The sequence below is a fragment of the Caretta caretta genome, chromosome 10 (genome assembly GCF_965140235.1).
Source record: "Caretta caretta isolate rCarCar2 chromosome 10, rCarCar1.hap1, whole genome shotgun sequence".
In the NCBI taxonomy this organism is placed as follows: Eukaryota; Metazoa; Chordata; order Testudines; family Cheloniidae; genus Caretta; species Caretta caretta.
In genome coordinates, this window is record NC_134215.1 from 46,139,045 (window position 1) to 46,155,251 (window position 16,207).

General features: G+C 42.5%; 1 protein-coding gene across 5 annotated transcripts in view; it reads right to left on the minus strand.

Moving 5' to 3' along the window:
* Nucleotides 1–345: 345 nt before the first annotated feature.
* ZNF592 (zinc finger protein 592) overlaps nt 346–16,207 on the minus strand; it is a 95,337-nt gene continuing 79,475 nt past the window's right edge. For all 5 annotated transcript variants that reach the window (XM_048866531.2, XM_048866529.2, XM_075132947.1 and 2 more), the window contains 3 exons: nt 15,393–15,505; nt 6,745–6,880; nt 346–3,274 (listed from right to left, as the gene is read on the minus strand). In XM_048866531.2, the coding sequence (XP_048722488.1) occupies nt 2,777–3,274; nt 6,745–6,880; nt 15,393–15,505 (747 nt within the window). In that variant the 3' untranslated portion in view covers nt 346–2,776. The remainder of the gene's footprint in view (nt 3,275–6,744; nt 6,881–15,392; nt 15,506–16,207) is intronic.

Sequence of the window (16,207 nt, forward strand, 5' to 3'; positions counted from 1 at the left end):
AGGGTCAAAGCCCAACTGCCCGGGGCCAAAGAGCTTCAGCCCTAGACAGCATGGCTCAGGTTACAGGCCCCCTGCCTGGGGCTGAAGCCCTTGGGCTTCAGCTTTGACACCCCCCAGGCTGGGGGGGCTGGGCTTTGGGGCAGTGGGACTCAGGTGGGCTCAGGTTTCTGTCCCCGCCACCTGGGGTCATGTAGTATTTTTTGTTGCCAGAAGGGAGTCACAGTGCAATGAAATTTGAGAACCCCTGCACTAGAGTATGTGTTAGGAAATGCCTGAGGGGCAAGCTGGCACATGTACCTTGCACTGGCTTACCCACCCTGCTTAGAATAGAATGGAGCCTATCCGCATGTTCTTGGATGCTTTTATTTGAAATAGTTTGAAGTAAACATTATAGCAAGGCACAAATGCCACTGCAGATTAAATAGATATGTGATGGTTTGGGAGTGACCCCTGCTATTGTTACTCTACATAGGCTACCTTGTAAAACATTCCCTAGGCTAATGTACACAGTATCAAAAAATACAAAGAGTTCCAAACTGTTTGTATCAAAACACATCAAGACAAGAAAGTAAGCAATTCAAATCCAATAAGATAAATAGTTTTTAAATTAGTTAAACGTCATAGTGAACAATAACGAGCGGGATTTTGTCTCAACATAAAAAGTGTATTGAAGTAATTATATTACACAAAGCATGTGAAGAGAACAAATAAGGAAACGGCACGGAAACAGTGAAGAGTCAATATGACTATACGGAAATAAAAAGTCTCCAAAGTAATTTATAAAATTGAGTAAAGATGGGAGATCTGCTATCAAAGGAGCTAGAGTACTGGAAGCATTACAGTATGGTGCTCTCTCAGTTCAAACACATTTATGGATGCTACTCTCTTCCTTGCCTCATCATGTGTATGGAACATTCCATGCTACTGGAACGGCTGTTAGTAGTGCTATGAGTCTGATTTAGTTATATGCTGCACAGAAGGATACACACACTGGTGTTAGACTGACTTTTCTTACTGTAATCACAGTATCTGCTTCAGTATCTTTTTCTCCCAAACAAGGAGCTAACAACCTACAGCAGATTAAGTACATTTCTCTTGCAGAGTTTCTCATTCCTGTGATTGAAAGTATATAGTCTGTACCACTCCAGCTGATACAGCAACAGGCAGGTTCTATTTGTCTATCCTGGGGATTTCAGCTGTCCCTGGAGTACTGGTGCATCCTCCCTAGTGCAGACAAGCAAAGCTCTTATGTGCTGCAATATGCACTGTGCAGATTATTCTTGTCTGAAACCGGGACAAACTGCACAGGTGCTAACTGAATCTTATACTGGCTCTGTCTTCAGCAGGGTTTGCAGCAGTGCAGCTACATTGGTGTCTGGCCACCAAAGGCTTTAACTGTGGCAACTCCCCAGTTGATGGCCTTTGCTGGTGTGTGAGATGTTGTGCTTTGTAAATCACTTACAAGTATAGATGATTTAGCAATATTTATATAAACAATTAAAAAGATGACTGAGGCTGCAAAATAAATCTCTTCTATGGTGATTTAAATTTATAACACAACTTGATTCAATAACATTCATGGAAAGACTAGAAGATGAACCTGGCATACTTCTAGGGCAAAGGTGGGCAAACGACAGCCCGGGGGCCATATCTGGCCCTCCAGACGTTTTAATCCAGCCCTTGAGCTCCCGCCAGTAAGTGGGGTCTGGGGCTTGCCCCGCCCTGGCGCTCCAGCTGGGGAGCAGGCTCGGGGTCTTGGTCCACTCTGCATGGCTCCCGGAGGCAGCGGCATATCCCTACTCTGGCTCCTATGCATAGGGGCAGCCAGAGGGCTCCACACGCTGCCTCCACCTGAAGCGCCACCCCCCACAGCTCCCATTGACCAGGAACCACAGCCACTGGGAGCTGCAGGGGCAGTGCCTGTGGACAGGGCAGCACACAGAACTGCCAGGCCGCACCTCCACATAGGAGCTGGAGCGGGGACATGCTGCTGTTTCTGGGAGCTGCTTGAGGAAAGTGCCATCCAGAGCCTGCCACCCTGACTCCCTCCCATGCCCCAAGCCCCTGCCTCAGCAATGATCCCCCTCCCGCCCTCTGAACCCCTTGGTCCCAGCCCGGAGCACCCTCCTGCACCCCCAACGCTCATCGCTAGCCCCACTCCAGAGCCCACACCCAAGCTGGAGCCCTCCCATACCCTAACCCCCAATTTTGTGAGCATTCATGGCCTGCCCTATAATTTCCATATCCAGATGTGGCCCTCGGGCCAAAAAGTTTGCCCACCCCTGTTCTAGGGCAATGAAAAAGCCATGGTTTGCATCTGCTGCATGATGGAAGAGTATTTAACGTAGGTTTGTACTGTCCTGACAAGTGTATTTGGTTGACACACAGTCTTATGGATTTGAGTGATAAAGCAGAAGGTTGGAAGGGGAATTTAAATATTAGAAGAAAACTAAAAGAAAGGAGGCAAGGCTAGCGCTCCAGGCAGAGGCAGTACATACTCAAGGAAGAGAGCTCATTTTCAGAAAGAAAACTGCAGCTTCAGAAAGTGCTCCTGCATCCTTAGGAGTCAGACAAGTTCCAGTGGGGATTCTTGTCCTGCTTTCTCTTTTCACCTCTGATCTGGCAGAGATTCAGTGCTATGGAGGTGGAAGCAGTTTTTATTTCCCTTACAAATTAAAAAAGTTAATGGAAAGCACAGTCCAGCCCACGAAATAAACAGGATATTTCAAATCTGCTTGATTTCCACCCAATATTTTGAGTAAAAATTTTTCTTTTCTTAAATCTTAGTAGCATTTGAATGATTGTTCTGAGAATTGCTACTGGAATCCTTTACGCCACACCTCTGACTGTGTGCACAAAGCACTGAGTCACTCTTGCACATTTTGCATTTCAAACTATTTTCTTCTTCCACTGTAGTGTTCATTTTTCTCTTATACTCTTCATGTCCATTCTCATTTGTCTCTGTCTGTAACTTTTCCCTTTCCTCTTCCTCCTCCTCCTCCTCTTCTTCTACTGGATCTTTTACTTTATGAACAATAAAGAGGTGCCTGTTCAGAGAGATGTGAGATGTATAACACAAGCCACAGAGCAAGCATTGAGCAGTGGAGTTGTCCGCCTTGTGCTGAGGTATGTGTTCCTGAAATTCAGTACTGATATCTGTTGCAAATCCACATTTAGCACATTTCCAATGTGCCTTCAGTTTTTTGGCTGGTGGAACTTCAGTGGTTTCCATCTGTCCTGGAGCATCTGCAGACACTCTCTTTGGAGATTTTGCCTAAAAAAATGTTAAAAACGTCTTTATTATTATATCCACTTAAGAGCAAGAACTTTGGCTTGCTGAATTGACTGACATGGCTACAACAATACTGGTACCTTTCCCAGACCCAAAGAAGGACTCTGTGTAGCACAAAAGCTTGTCTCTCTCACCAATAGAAGTTGGACCAATAAAAGATATTACCTCACCCACCTTTTCACAGTTAGAATTAAACAGACACCATACAGTTTAAAGGAACATGAAGGACAGGTTAAAGGCTCTCTGGAATTATCTGAAGGAGATGTAGGTGGTGTGGTGCACCAGGGCAGTGAGTTCTACGCACATGGGTAGAACAGAAGGTGCAAAGATGAAAGTGGGAGAAGGACACAGGAAACAGCTGCTTGAGGTAAGTGCAGGCTTAAGGAAGGCTTGGGAGGAGTTAGAAGGAGAGTAAAGAGAAATGAGAACAGGGATGGAAGACAGGTCTAGAGCTCTGAAGGGGGAAGAATTTGAACTTGATGTGGAAGACAAAGGGGTTTGAAAAGGAATGTAACGTGATCAGAGGAGGTGGGAGGTATGTTATTTTATCGATAGCATGTGGGATAGACTAGCAGGGTGAGAGGTAGAGAGGACCATGGAGGAGGCTGAAACAGCTGAGGAAAGGGATGATCAAGGCATGGAGAAGGGGTTTGGTCAAAGGGCTTCTCTAGAGACATTGTTAAGGAAAAAACAGCCTGATTTGACCAGCTGGACTGGGAAGGGGAAGAAGCTGAAGATGGCAAAGATGAATGGAAATAGGTAAGGCTGCAGAGGAGACTGGAATGTAGTCCCACTGAATGCCTGCTAGAATCATTCTCTCCTCAGTGTGTGATCTTAGGGAAGAAAAACTGCTGGAAGCTCAGCCAGCAGGAGCAAAGACAAGCAGCTGAAGCAGAGAACTTGAGATGTGATGACATCATCCGCTCCTGGCAGCTTTTTACAATTTTTACTCTGGACATTTTCTTCCCTCTGCTGATCGGCTGTTTGCTCCAGCTCCTTCTCAGCCTCTCCACTTCAGCCTCCCTCCCTACTCCTCTCCCCCTCTCATCTCTCTCAGCAGCTAATCCCCTCCCAACAAAACCCCACATGGCAAAATTATAAACAAAAGCAAAAGGAACCAACAAAATAACTAGCACTATCATGTCATTTGCATACTATCACAATGTTCATTCCGCTTGTATATTACATCCTTTCCACCCAACCTTTTGTCTGACTTATCTATTTAGATCTTAACCTCTTCGGGACAGGGACTGTCTCTTATTCTGCACTGGTACTGTACCTAGTACACTGGAGGTCTGGATCTGGGTTGCAGTCCCTAAGCACTACCCCAATGCAAATAAAAGAAACAACTGCAACTACAGCTCAGCACAAATCTACCCCACTTTTTAAGACTGTAACAGTTAAAAAAATATAATGAAATTGGTTGAATAATTTATACAACAAATATAACTTACCCAGCTCTAACTAGGGGAAAGAAGCAGCCCTCTTTCTCCTATTGCAGGGATATTAAAAGTATTTCAATAGGAAAAAATAGTCCTTTTAAAAATGGAAGTGATGAGAGAAGAAAATAATGAAAAAATTCAAGCTAAGTTATCTGCGGGGAAATAATTTAGAATACAAATATTTAATGGAAGGGAGAAATTTGTGTGTGACAACAAAGTAAATTGGACCTGAGACTGCAGTGCAATATGGTTGTGCAAAATAAAATAAAAAATTCCTGGACTGTGTTTGTTATAGACTAGAAGGTGTAGACATTAAGGAGACGGTATTATTTAGAGCGTACATAGCTATAACTAAGAGTAATGAGATAAAATACAAAGAATCTTTAGGCAGAGATCTGCGGTTCAGGAGGGGGAGTGCTCCACAATCAAATTCCTGGACTGTGTGAGTGTGTACAAGAGAGGTGCACAGGCGTTGAGGGGGTTTTGGTGTCTTCTGTTGGCTTCTTAATTGATCGTTCAAGCCAGAAATCACTGAGTTTGTACATTCTAAATACAGAGACCTCAGGAAGTGAAAAAGTTAAGGCTCATATATCATTCTTAATTCACCCATAGGGCACATACATTTGATATTTTGGATTATTGATTAGACTGTTAAATATTAATTTACTATACAGCAATGGTTCCCAAACTAGGGGTGCTGCTTGTTCAGTGAAAGCCCCTGGTGGGCTGGGCCGGTTTGTTTACCTGCCGCGTCCCCAGGTTCGGCCAATCGCAGGTCCCAGTGGCCGCGGTTCGCTGCTCCAGGCCAAAGGGGGCTGCGGGAAGCGGTGGCAGCACATCCCTCGGCCCGCGCCGTTTCCTGCGGCTCCCATTGGCGGAAAACGGCAAACTACGGCCACTGGGAGCTACGATCGGCTGAACCTGCGGATGCGGCAGGTAAACAAACGGCCCAGCCCGCCAGGGGCTTTCCGTGAACAAGCGGTGTCCCTAGTTTGGGAACCATGCTATACAGCGTATTCCATGTGGGAGAGTCATTACCACTATAAATCCATTAATATTTGCTTCCAAAGTTTGAGGTTTTAAAGATCAGCCATTTTTAAGGTGTGACCCATCCCACCTACCAAAAAACAAAAAGGAAAACCAAATGTGAATAATTGTTTATAAGGTGAGAAAAGGTATTTTACTTACCCACTAACTTGATTGCTCCTTAACAATAATTTTAAAACGGCTGAACAGAAACTTTCCAGAAAAATTCTACTTTTGGCAAAGCCCCAGTACGGAAAGTTACAGCAGTAAAGCAGAATTCTGTTTTTTCCATTAAAATTATGTAAGAGTGAAAACGGGGGTATAAATTTTGCATCCCTAACTCTGAGTTTTGGTTCAAACACAATACTTCTGGTTGTTCTCTGACCTACACTGTTAACTAAGACAATACTCCTGTAAATAATCCTGGCTGCATACACTAGTTTCTAGGATATAGCTCAAAAAACCCTGTAAGTATATATAGAGGTGGCCAAACTTAATAACCCTCCAAGCTGCATAAGATAATCTTCAAAAGTTTAGGAGTTCTTGTGGCACCTTAGAGACTAACCAATTTATTTGAGCATGAGCTTTCGTGAGCTACAGCTCACTTCATCAGATGTACATCTGATGAAGTGAGCTGTAGCTCACGAAAGCTCATGCTCAAATAAATTGGTTAGTCTCTAAGGTGCCACAAGAACTCCTTTTCTTTTTGCGAATACAGACTAACACGGCTGTTCCTCTGAAACCTTCAAAAGTTTGAGAGCCACAAGACATGCCCAACCTGCCCCAGAGGGCAGTGCCTGCTGGGGCGCAGTTCTTGTGCCCTGATGCCCCCTGCGAGGCTAAAGCCCCGAGTACCACCACCCTGCTGTAGGATATAAACCCCAACCTCCCCCCGCAGTCTGGTAGGTGGATAATGTGGGGGCGGAGGGGGATAGAGGACTTCACAAGCCACTATTTATTTTTCAGTATAACCATGTAAATTACTTTTGTTGAGTCACACTCTGGAGCTTTTGCTTTGGACATCTGGGACAGGTCTGGGTTTTTGATGCCATGCATGAGGCTGATGTGATTCTCCAGCATGGAAGGCTGAGGAAATGTCCGATTTTCATCTGTGCAGAACCTTAAAAACATAAAGGAAGAAAGTTACTAGCGAAGTGAAAAGCACATTTCTGCTGATTTAATTGTAGGCAGCCTGTTGGTAATGCAGAATTGTGAGTCAGTAAGAAATGTCACTGGCTACAGATAAAGGTGTTTTTAGTCTCCAAATTCTGACTGATTAGATCATCTCAGAAGATGCAGGAGTGCTCCCTACACTACATAGCATTTTATTATTTAGTAGTATTTCTGACAAAATACTTCATCTACTTAAAGTTACGTTTGCTACAGTAAGTAACCAGCAAGATTCCCAAGTATGAAAGGTACTGAAATGACAAATAATGAGTATCAGAGAGTAGCGGTGTTAGTCTGTATCCAAAAAGCATCAAGGAGTGTGGTGGCACGATAATCCGTTCTTTTATATTCCAGTAGCAAACTAGAGGCCTCAACTGAGATCAGGGCCCCACTGTGCTAGGTCCTGTACAAACAGTCCCTGCCTCAAAGCATTTACAATGGATAATGATTGGCTGCCATGATGAATTGAAGGAACCATCTGTGGGCAGGGTGTATTGTGATGTGAAAATACATGGCTTGGAGGTCGAGGACTGAGAATCAGTCTCCCCGTTCCAGTGCTAGGATAATGGTGGAGAGGGTAACCATCTTGAAGTGTTGCAGTTTGACAAATTTGTTTAGGTTTCAAAGGTCTAGGATCGGTCTTCACCCACCAGATTTCTTTTGGATCAGAAAATAATGGGGATAAAAACCCTACCGCCTGTGCTGAGATAGGACTGGCTCTATGTCTCCCAGTTGCAGAAGGTGGTTTATTTCTTCTTGTAGACTGCGTACATGAGAAGGGTCCCTGAAGAGCGACAGGAAGGGAGCAAGGGTGGGTGGGATAGATAGGAATGGGATGGACAATCCTTCCTTGATGATCTTTAGAACGCACTTGTCAGAGGTAATTAGCTGCCATGATGCAAAGAAAGGGTCTAGATGGTCACCGAACTGGTGGGATGTTGGAGACAGTTTTTGTGACTGGACCAGGGGGAGGGTTCTCAGGGCCTCAACCACACCTTCAAAATTGTTTGACCAAAGATGTGTGAGAGGTAGCCCCTTGAGGAGTTGTATGTCTATGCTTGGTAGGGGATTTCTGTCGTACTGTTGATAGGGAGTGTACTGTGGTGGTCAGGATTGCAGGCAGGTTGATATTTCCCCGGTTGTCTCTTCAGCGCTAGTGGGTAAATGTCGAGAGAGTGGAGAGTTGCTAGAGAGCCCTTAAGTGAGTGTAGGGATTCATTCATATGCACTGCAAATAATTTTGGGCTCTCAAAGGTAGGTTCTCGATGATGGTTTATACCTTCTTAGGGAGGCTGGAGATGTGCAAGCAGGATGCCTGCCTCAGGACTACGGAAGTTGCAATGGAATGGGCAGCAGCATATGTGAAGTCCAAGAAAGTCTGTAAAGCTCTATGGCCCAAATGGTATCCTTTGGTATGAGTGTCTGGAGTTGCTCCTTTTTGTCATCAGGAAAGTCTTGGCAGAGTTTCTGTATTTTGGAATAATTGAGATAATTGTATTTGGCCATGAGAGCCTCTTAGTTGTATATTCAGAATTGGAGCATAGCAGATGAATAAGCTTTGCAGCCAAATAGAACCAATTGCTTCCAATCCCTGTCATAAGGGGTGGATCGAGGTTGGCATTGACAAGTAAGGAATCTGGAGCGGGGCGAGAAAAAAGAAATTCCATGTCCTTTGCAGGACCATAATATTTTTTTGTCTGCCCACTTGCAGGTTGGTGGGATGGACGCTGGGTCTGTCATACCACCTTGGCAGGATCGAGAAGGGCCTCATTAACTGGGAGGGCTATTTTGAAGGAGGAGGATGTCTGCAGGACGTCGAGCAGTTTATACTGTTGTTCTTTCACTTCCTCCAAAGGAATCTGGAGGGAGTCTGCTATCCTGCGAAACAGCTCCTGAATGTGTTTAAAGTTGTTGGCTGACGTAGGGGGTGGAGCCAGGATAGCCTCATCAGGGGAAGAGGGGGAGAAATGGAGTGGCAGTGGAACTTCTTCCTCTGGTTTTTCTTCCTCGTCCACTATAAGGAGAGGCTCAGTCTTTGGTGGTCGAGAGACCGATGGAGATGCCCAATGTGTAGGCCTTTGGCTTTGCTCCATGGGAGGCCTCTCAAACTGTGCTCTGTACATGGCCCACGGATCCCAGTATGGCCAATGTCAAGGGAGTGGCACATGGGGTTACATCCATGGCAGGCCATACCAGGGCCCTAGTCCGGTTGTGGGGATGTATAGAGGACTCCTTTTCTGTCTGTCCCGAGTATGAGGGTGGGACGGAGTACTTATTAATTAACCCAGAGTATGTAGTAATACTTGGGGGTGGGGTGGGGGGAATAGCTGTGCATCTCTCTCTATCAGTGTTACAGAGGGCGAACAATTTATGAGTTTACCCTGTATAAGCTTTATACAGGGTAAAATGGATTTATTTAGGGTTTGGACCCCATTGGGAGTTGGGCATCTGAGTGTTAAAGGCAGGAACACTTCTTAAGTTGCTTTCATTTAAGTCTGCAGCTTTGGGGTATGTGGTTCAGACCCTGGGTCTGTGTTGCAGCAGAGTAGCGTGTCTGGCTCAGCAAGACAGGGTGCTGGAGTCCCAAGCTGGCAGGGAAAGCAGGGGCAGTAGTAGTCTTGGCACAGTTGGCAGTCCCAAGGGGGTTTCTGTGATCCAACTCATCACAGTGGCATAGAATATAAATTGTTCGCCCTCTATAACACTGATAGAGAGGTATGCACAGTTGTTTGCCCCCCATCCCCCAGGGATTAATATATACTCTGGGTTAATTAATAAGTAAAAAGTGATTATATTAAATACAGAAAGTAGGATTAAAGTGGTTCCAAGTAGTAACACAGAACAAAGTGAACTACCAAGCAAAACAAAATAGAACACGCAAGTCTATGTCTAAGAAAACTGAATACAGATAAAAACCTCACCCAGTAAGCTTCCTTTTACAGACTAGTCTCCTTCTAGTCTGGGTCCAGCAGTCACTCACACCCCCTGTAGTTACTGTCCTTTGTTCCAGTTTCTTTCAGGTATCCTTAGGGGTGGAGAGGCTATCTCCTTAGCCAGCAGAAGACAAAATGGAGGGGTCTCCCAGGGGTTTATATAGACTTTCTCCTGTAGGTGGACACCCTCCTCTCCCCCTGTGTAGAATCCAGCTACAAAATGGAGTTTTGGAGTCATGGACAAGTCACATGTCCATGTATGACTGAGTTTCTTACCAGCCAAGCCACATGCCTGGGAAAGCTCACATGTGGATTGGCATCTTCAAGATCCATTGTCCATTAAGTGCTTCTTGACTGGCCATTTAACTTGCACGTTCCTTTCTCGAGAGACTGACCAAATGCTTACTAAGGCTACTTAGAAATCAAGCCAGTACACAGCCAATATTCATAACTTTGAATACAAAAATGATACACGCATACAAATAGGATATATAGATTCAGTAGATCATAACCTTCACAGAGATATGTTACATGGCAAATGTAGCATAAAACATATTCCAGTTATATTATTCATATATACACACACACACACATTCATAAGCATATTTCCATAAAGCCTTATGGGGGGCACCATCACAATAGCATTTTACACAGACTTCACACTGATTTTCCACAAGTGTACCTGAGTACACAAGGTGCAAGGCCACGAAGTGTTAGCCAACATTCATGTTTGGTTAGTCTATACCATATTATATGAATCCCTGGTTAGCTGTAAGAGCTAAACTGACTTATTTTTCCTGAATTCTGTTCACTCATGCTAAGCTGCATCCCACAATACGCTGCAATAGTACAACTGACCATAAACATATAATAAATTCTATGTCTTAGTACAAGCTAGGGAGGTACCTTCACAGACCAGTACCTGGAATTGTAGTGTCCAAAACAAAAATAAAGAAAGGTACAGAACAAGTTAAGGAAATGGGATAAAATGATGGGCTGGATTTTAATGATAGGTAAAGGGTTTTGTAACTTGTAAAATCATCCTATAAATACTCCTAGCTGAAATGTGTAACTTTGGGAGCACTTTGTCTGTGTAAGATGAAGGTAACAGCACTGCACAAGACAGCTTCCCAGAGACTGGTATCACATTGAAACTTTTCCCTGTACTATAGCATTATTGAGTTTTAGTCATAAACCTGACTGATACTGGCTATTTTGTCTCTTGAATATCAGGGTGGATAAAAATCAATGATTTAAAAAAAAAATCAGATTTTTTAAATTTAAATTGGATTTTTTTGATAAAATGCTTTTTGAGGGAAAAACCTATCTATAGTTTTAATTAAGATACATTATAGCTCAAAGATATCTCATCACGGAATAGGGATTATAAATTCTAATTCTATAGTATGAGACAATATAGTCATGTAATGTTTAAGAAAAGTTTTGTAAATGAGTTCCAATAATTCACCGATTAGAGACCCAATCTTAATGGGGTTCCAGGGGCTTTGGTATAGATTATTTAAGTTACTCTATCTACCCAAAGGGACTCAGTGTTCAGTCTAGAAGATACCATTAGAGATGCTTAGTTTTGCAGTTCTCAAACCGTGGATTTGTGTCTCCAGAGATAACGTGCTTGTTAACAGCAAAAATGTTTTTAAATAAATACATAATATATAGAGGTGAGAAATGACAGACCTCAACCCTACTGACCCTCTGCAAATTTGTGTATACAGAGTTAATCCCTTACCTCTCTCTAAAAGTGCAAAGTTTCAAAAAGTTCAATGAATAGAAGATTGTTGGGGATGGAATAGATCTGGACAAGGAGAACAAGTCTGGAGATGAATGTGAGAAGGGAAGGAGAGGCAGGAGAAACAAAAGTGAAACTGTTTGAGCAGCATATTCCAGAAGTCTTGAGGTCTTTCTGAGTGCAGCCTTCCTTGATTTGAAATCTACCATACCATTCTCTCACTAGAAGGGAAAACCTATAATGGCAGCAGGCCATAAAAGAGACCCAGTTTGGGAATATTTTAATGAAGTTCCTCTACCTGTGGGTAAGACAGACGTGTGAAAAATGCAACCAGTGCAACAAAGAAATGCAAGGCCTGGTTGCCCAAATGAAACATCATCATGAGAAGCGTTCCTTCTCAGGAGGAAGCTGCGTTGAAGATGATGAAAGGAACATGTCTGAACATGCAGAATCTTCAGGTTGGTAAACTTTTTTATTTTATCCTTCTTTCTTAAGGACTGCCTGTCTTCCTTCTGGACTATTCTTGAATTCTCATGTTTGAGCAAAAAATATAGGTGTTACTCTATGGTACTATCATTTTAGATACAGTTGTGATAAAAAATAAATAGCTGAAATAGGCAGATCTTCCTTTTACAATTTCACCTTTAAAGTAGTACTGAGCGTCAGTGAATGCAATGAGCAGTACTAAATGAGCAGTATGGTAATAATAATTAAATAACTGCATTGACTTAGGAGACTCTATCCTCAACATACAGGATTCTGAAGACTATCCACCTTCAAGATCACCATCATTTTCTATAGTTGCAGAGTTATCTGCCAATGATAGTGTTTCAGTCACATCATGTATGTCACATAGCCACACCTGTAGTAAAAAGGAAAAAAAATCTCCGTCATCCAGAAACAACCACAGATAAGTTGGTGATAAGAACCGGCACATTACAAAAAGAGATAATTGTTGAAAAAATTGCCCTGTTTCTTTATGCAACGAACTCTCCTTTCCGTATGATTGAGAACCCACACTTCATTAACATGGTTCAGTCATTAAGACCAGGATACAGTCCACCCAACAGAGCAAATGTCACAGGCAAATTGCTGGATAAAGTGTATGAAAGAGAAATTGAGCAGTGTGCAAAAGGTCTAGAGGGTAAAATTGTTAACCTGAGTCTTGATGGGTGGAGCAATGTCCACAATGATCCTGTTGTATGTGCTTGTGTGACAACAGAAGAAGGGAATGTCTTCCTTACAGATACAATTGATACATCAGGAAATCCACACACAGCAGAATACTTACAAGAAGTAGCAGTAAAAGCTATAACAAACTGTGAAAAAAAATTCAAATTTCTATTACGCAGCTTGGTCACAGACAATGCTGCAAATGTATCCAAGATGAGAAGAAATTAGTTAGAAGAGAGTGAAGAGCGTCCCAAGTTAACAACATACAGTTCCGGTGCTCATTTGATGCACCTCCTAGCCAAAGACTTCAGTGTTCCAGAAATAAAGGCTAATGTTGTTGAAATTGCAAAATACTTCCGTAACAACCACTTTGCAGCAGCTGCTCTGAAAAAAGTGGGAGGAACCAAGCTAACTCTCCCCCAAGACGTGCGATGGAACTCAGGAGTGGACTGTTTTGAGCACTATATCAAGAACTGGCCTAAACTGATGACAGTTTGTGACAAAAGCATGAAAAAATAGATGGCACTGTCACAGCCAAAGTGCTCAACGTTGGGCTTAAGAGAAATGTTGAACACATGCTGAGTATCCTGAAGCCTATTTCTGTAGCCTTGAACAAAATGCAGGGAAACAGCTGTTTTATTGCTGATGCTGCTGAAATTTGGAAGGAACTGAGAGAGATCTTTTAAAAAGATGACAGAGTTAAATTACAAGCATTAAAAAAACAAATGGGACAAGCACTGTCTCCAGCTCATTCTCTTGCAAATATTCTCAATACTCAGTACCAGGGTCAAACCTTAACTGCTGAAGAACAGGAGTTGGCTATGACACTGACATCTGGCAATCATCCCTCCGTAATGCCAACTATAATAAACTTCAAAGCTAAGGGTGAACCATTCAAGAAAGTTTGCTGATGATGTTTTAAAGGAAGTCACACCAGTGAACTGGTGGATGTCACTTAAGCACTTGGATTCAGAGACTGTTGAAGTGATAATCTCACTTTTAACAGCAGTAGCTTCTTCTGCTGGCGTAGAAAGAATATTTTCTTCCTTTGGAAGAATTCATTCCAAATTGAGAAATCGTTTGGGACCCGAAAAAGCAGGAAAGCTTGTTTTCTTTTCCAGATTATGAACAAACAGGAAAACGAAGGTGAAGACGACAGACTTAGCTGCAGAAGCCAATATTTTAAGTTCCTCATGTTGACCTGGCTGACATAGTCAATTTAATTTTTTTTAAAAAATATTTCATTTAACTATTTTAGCTACAAACAATTTTAAGAAAAACAAACCTGATTTTAAAAAACTTGAATGTTTAACTCAATTCAAAAAATCATATGCTTGTTTTGTTAAAATATTACATGTTTGCTGTTGAAGAAAAAAATCCAGAACATTGATGTTTTAGTTAAATAAAACTATTTAAATGTCTGTCTGGTGATGTTCTCCTCCTAATACAGCATGGCAAGAAAATCCTCCAAATATTAATGAGTAAGCTGTTGAATTGGAGATAGTTCACCTCCCAATGACTTCATAAATATCTGCTTCAATTACTTTTGGTAAATGAAATAACCAATCGTTCATTTTCTGTTATAGCTGTAAAACTAATCTGAAAAGTTTTCAAAATAAATCACTTTAAAAATGTATAGTGTGTACCTTCTAAAAATGAAACCTACATCTATCTCTGAGTTGTGAAGAATATGTATTAAGGTAACAATCAACAGCAGTGCACTTTTATGTAGAAATCCATGATTAAAGCGAGTTTTCCTGACTAGTGATTTAAATCGTGATTTAAATCAATTTGATTTAAATCAAATCCACTCTGTTGAATACATTTCAGAATGAACCAAAGGGTGGCCAAGCAACTGACCATACAATTTATCAACAGGAGAATCAGGCCCAGTGTTTCACTGGCCATTCTGCAGGTGTGTGAGACTGTACTCATAGATACATCTGTAGAACTCAGTTTTAAACCTCACCCCAAGTCTCCAGGAACACTGCAATCAAAAAGTGAAAAAGTCACTCATGACTAACCTTTTCCTCTTCTTACTCTTCCACAGTGTAATTGGAGAAAGTACAAGGAAGCGTTATTTACTCCTTCTCATAACACAAGAACTGGGGGTCACTAAATGAAATTAATAGGCAGCAGGTTTAAAATGAACAAAAGGAAGCATTTCTTCACACAATGCACAGTCAACCTGTGGACCTCTTTGCCAGAGGATGTTGTGAAGGCCAAGACTATAACAGGGTTCAAAAAAGAACTAGATAAATTAATGAAGGATAAGTCCATCAATGGCTATTAGCCAGGATGGGCAAGGATGGTGTCCCTAGCCTCTGTTTGCCCAAAGATGGGAATGGGCGACAGAGGATGGACCACTTAATGACTACCTGTTTTGTTCATCCCCTCTGGGGCACCTGGCACTGGCCACTGTCAGAAGACAGGATACTGGGGTAGATGGACTTTTGGTCTGATCCAATAGGGCCGTTCTTATATTATGTTCTTATGTAATTTACATTCTAGAGTAGACAGGAGAAGACATGATCTATTACAAAGGGCTTTTAAACATGAAAGATGAATTAATCTGTGGGAAAGCTTGGAAAGCAGTGTTGGGTACTCACCAGCAAGTGTAAACTTTCTTTGCTGTGTCATGGTTATTGCGAATATGTCTGCCCAGACTGCTGAAGTCGTTGAACGAATGCTCACACTGCCGACAGGGATATCTCTTCACAGACTAGCAGAAGAACAGAAACATCTTTTAACAACTGAAGCCAGCTAGCTCCTTTTGTCTACTTGACTCAAATGAAGGGATGAATAGCAAGGGAGACGCACAGTGCCTACACCCAGAGAGAAACCCCTTTAACTGAGGTACCTCAAAAGAACAATTTCAAGATTTTTGGGATCCCCAAGTTAGCCAGCCTGAAAGTGGGCTGTCCTCATTGATCTCACCTTTAAACAGGTAAAGATCAGAAGCAGCTCAAGAACAATCTGACTTTAAAAAAAAAGTATTATTAATTACTTCTGCTACTGGGTACTGATTTAACTCTCTTCACTTATTGGTGACAAGAAGAAACCTCCTCATGCTCCTGAAGAGAGGGGGGAATTGATGAGAGTTTCCTCCTTAACAACAGAAGACCACCCTTGCTGCTGAAGGAAGAAGATCTGGTTTAACTAGAAGACCTGTAGGGATAGGACACCATTATCTGCAAGCCCAGACAGCCACCTTGGAGTCAAGAGATAAGGTCCTTGATAGAAAAAGAGGCTGACTTCACTATAGGATTCTACGTGAAATTAATCCACTGACCACCACCGCACTCCTGTGCCCATCCTACACCCAGTCCTCTCAGAACTATGTGCTTCTCTGGTCCGCACCAGCTCTTTGTGCTAATGCTGGCAGGGGAAAAGTATCACCTTCTCCTGTCTCCTCCCTTCTCAG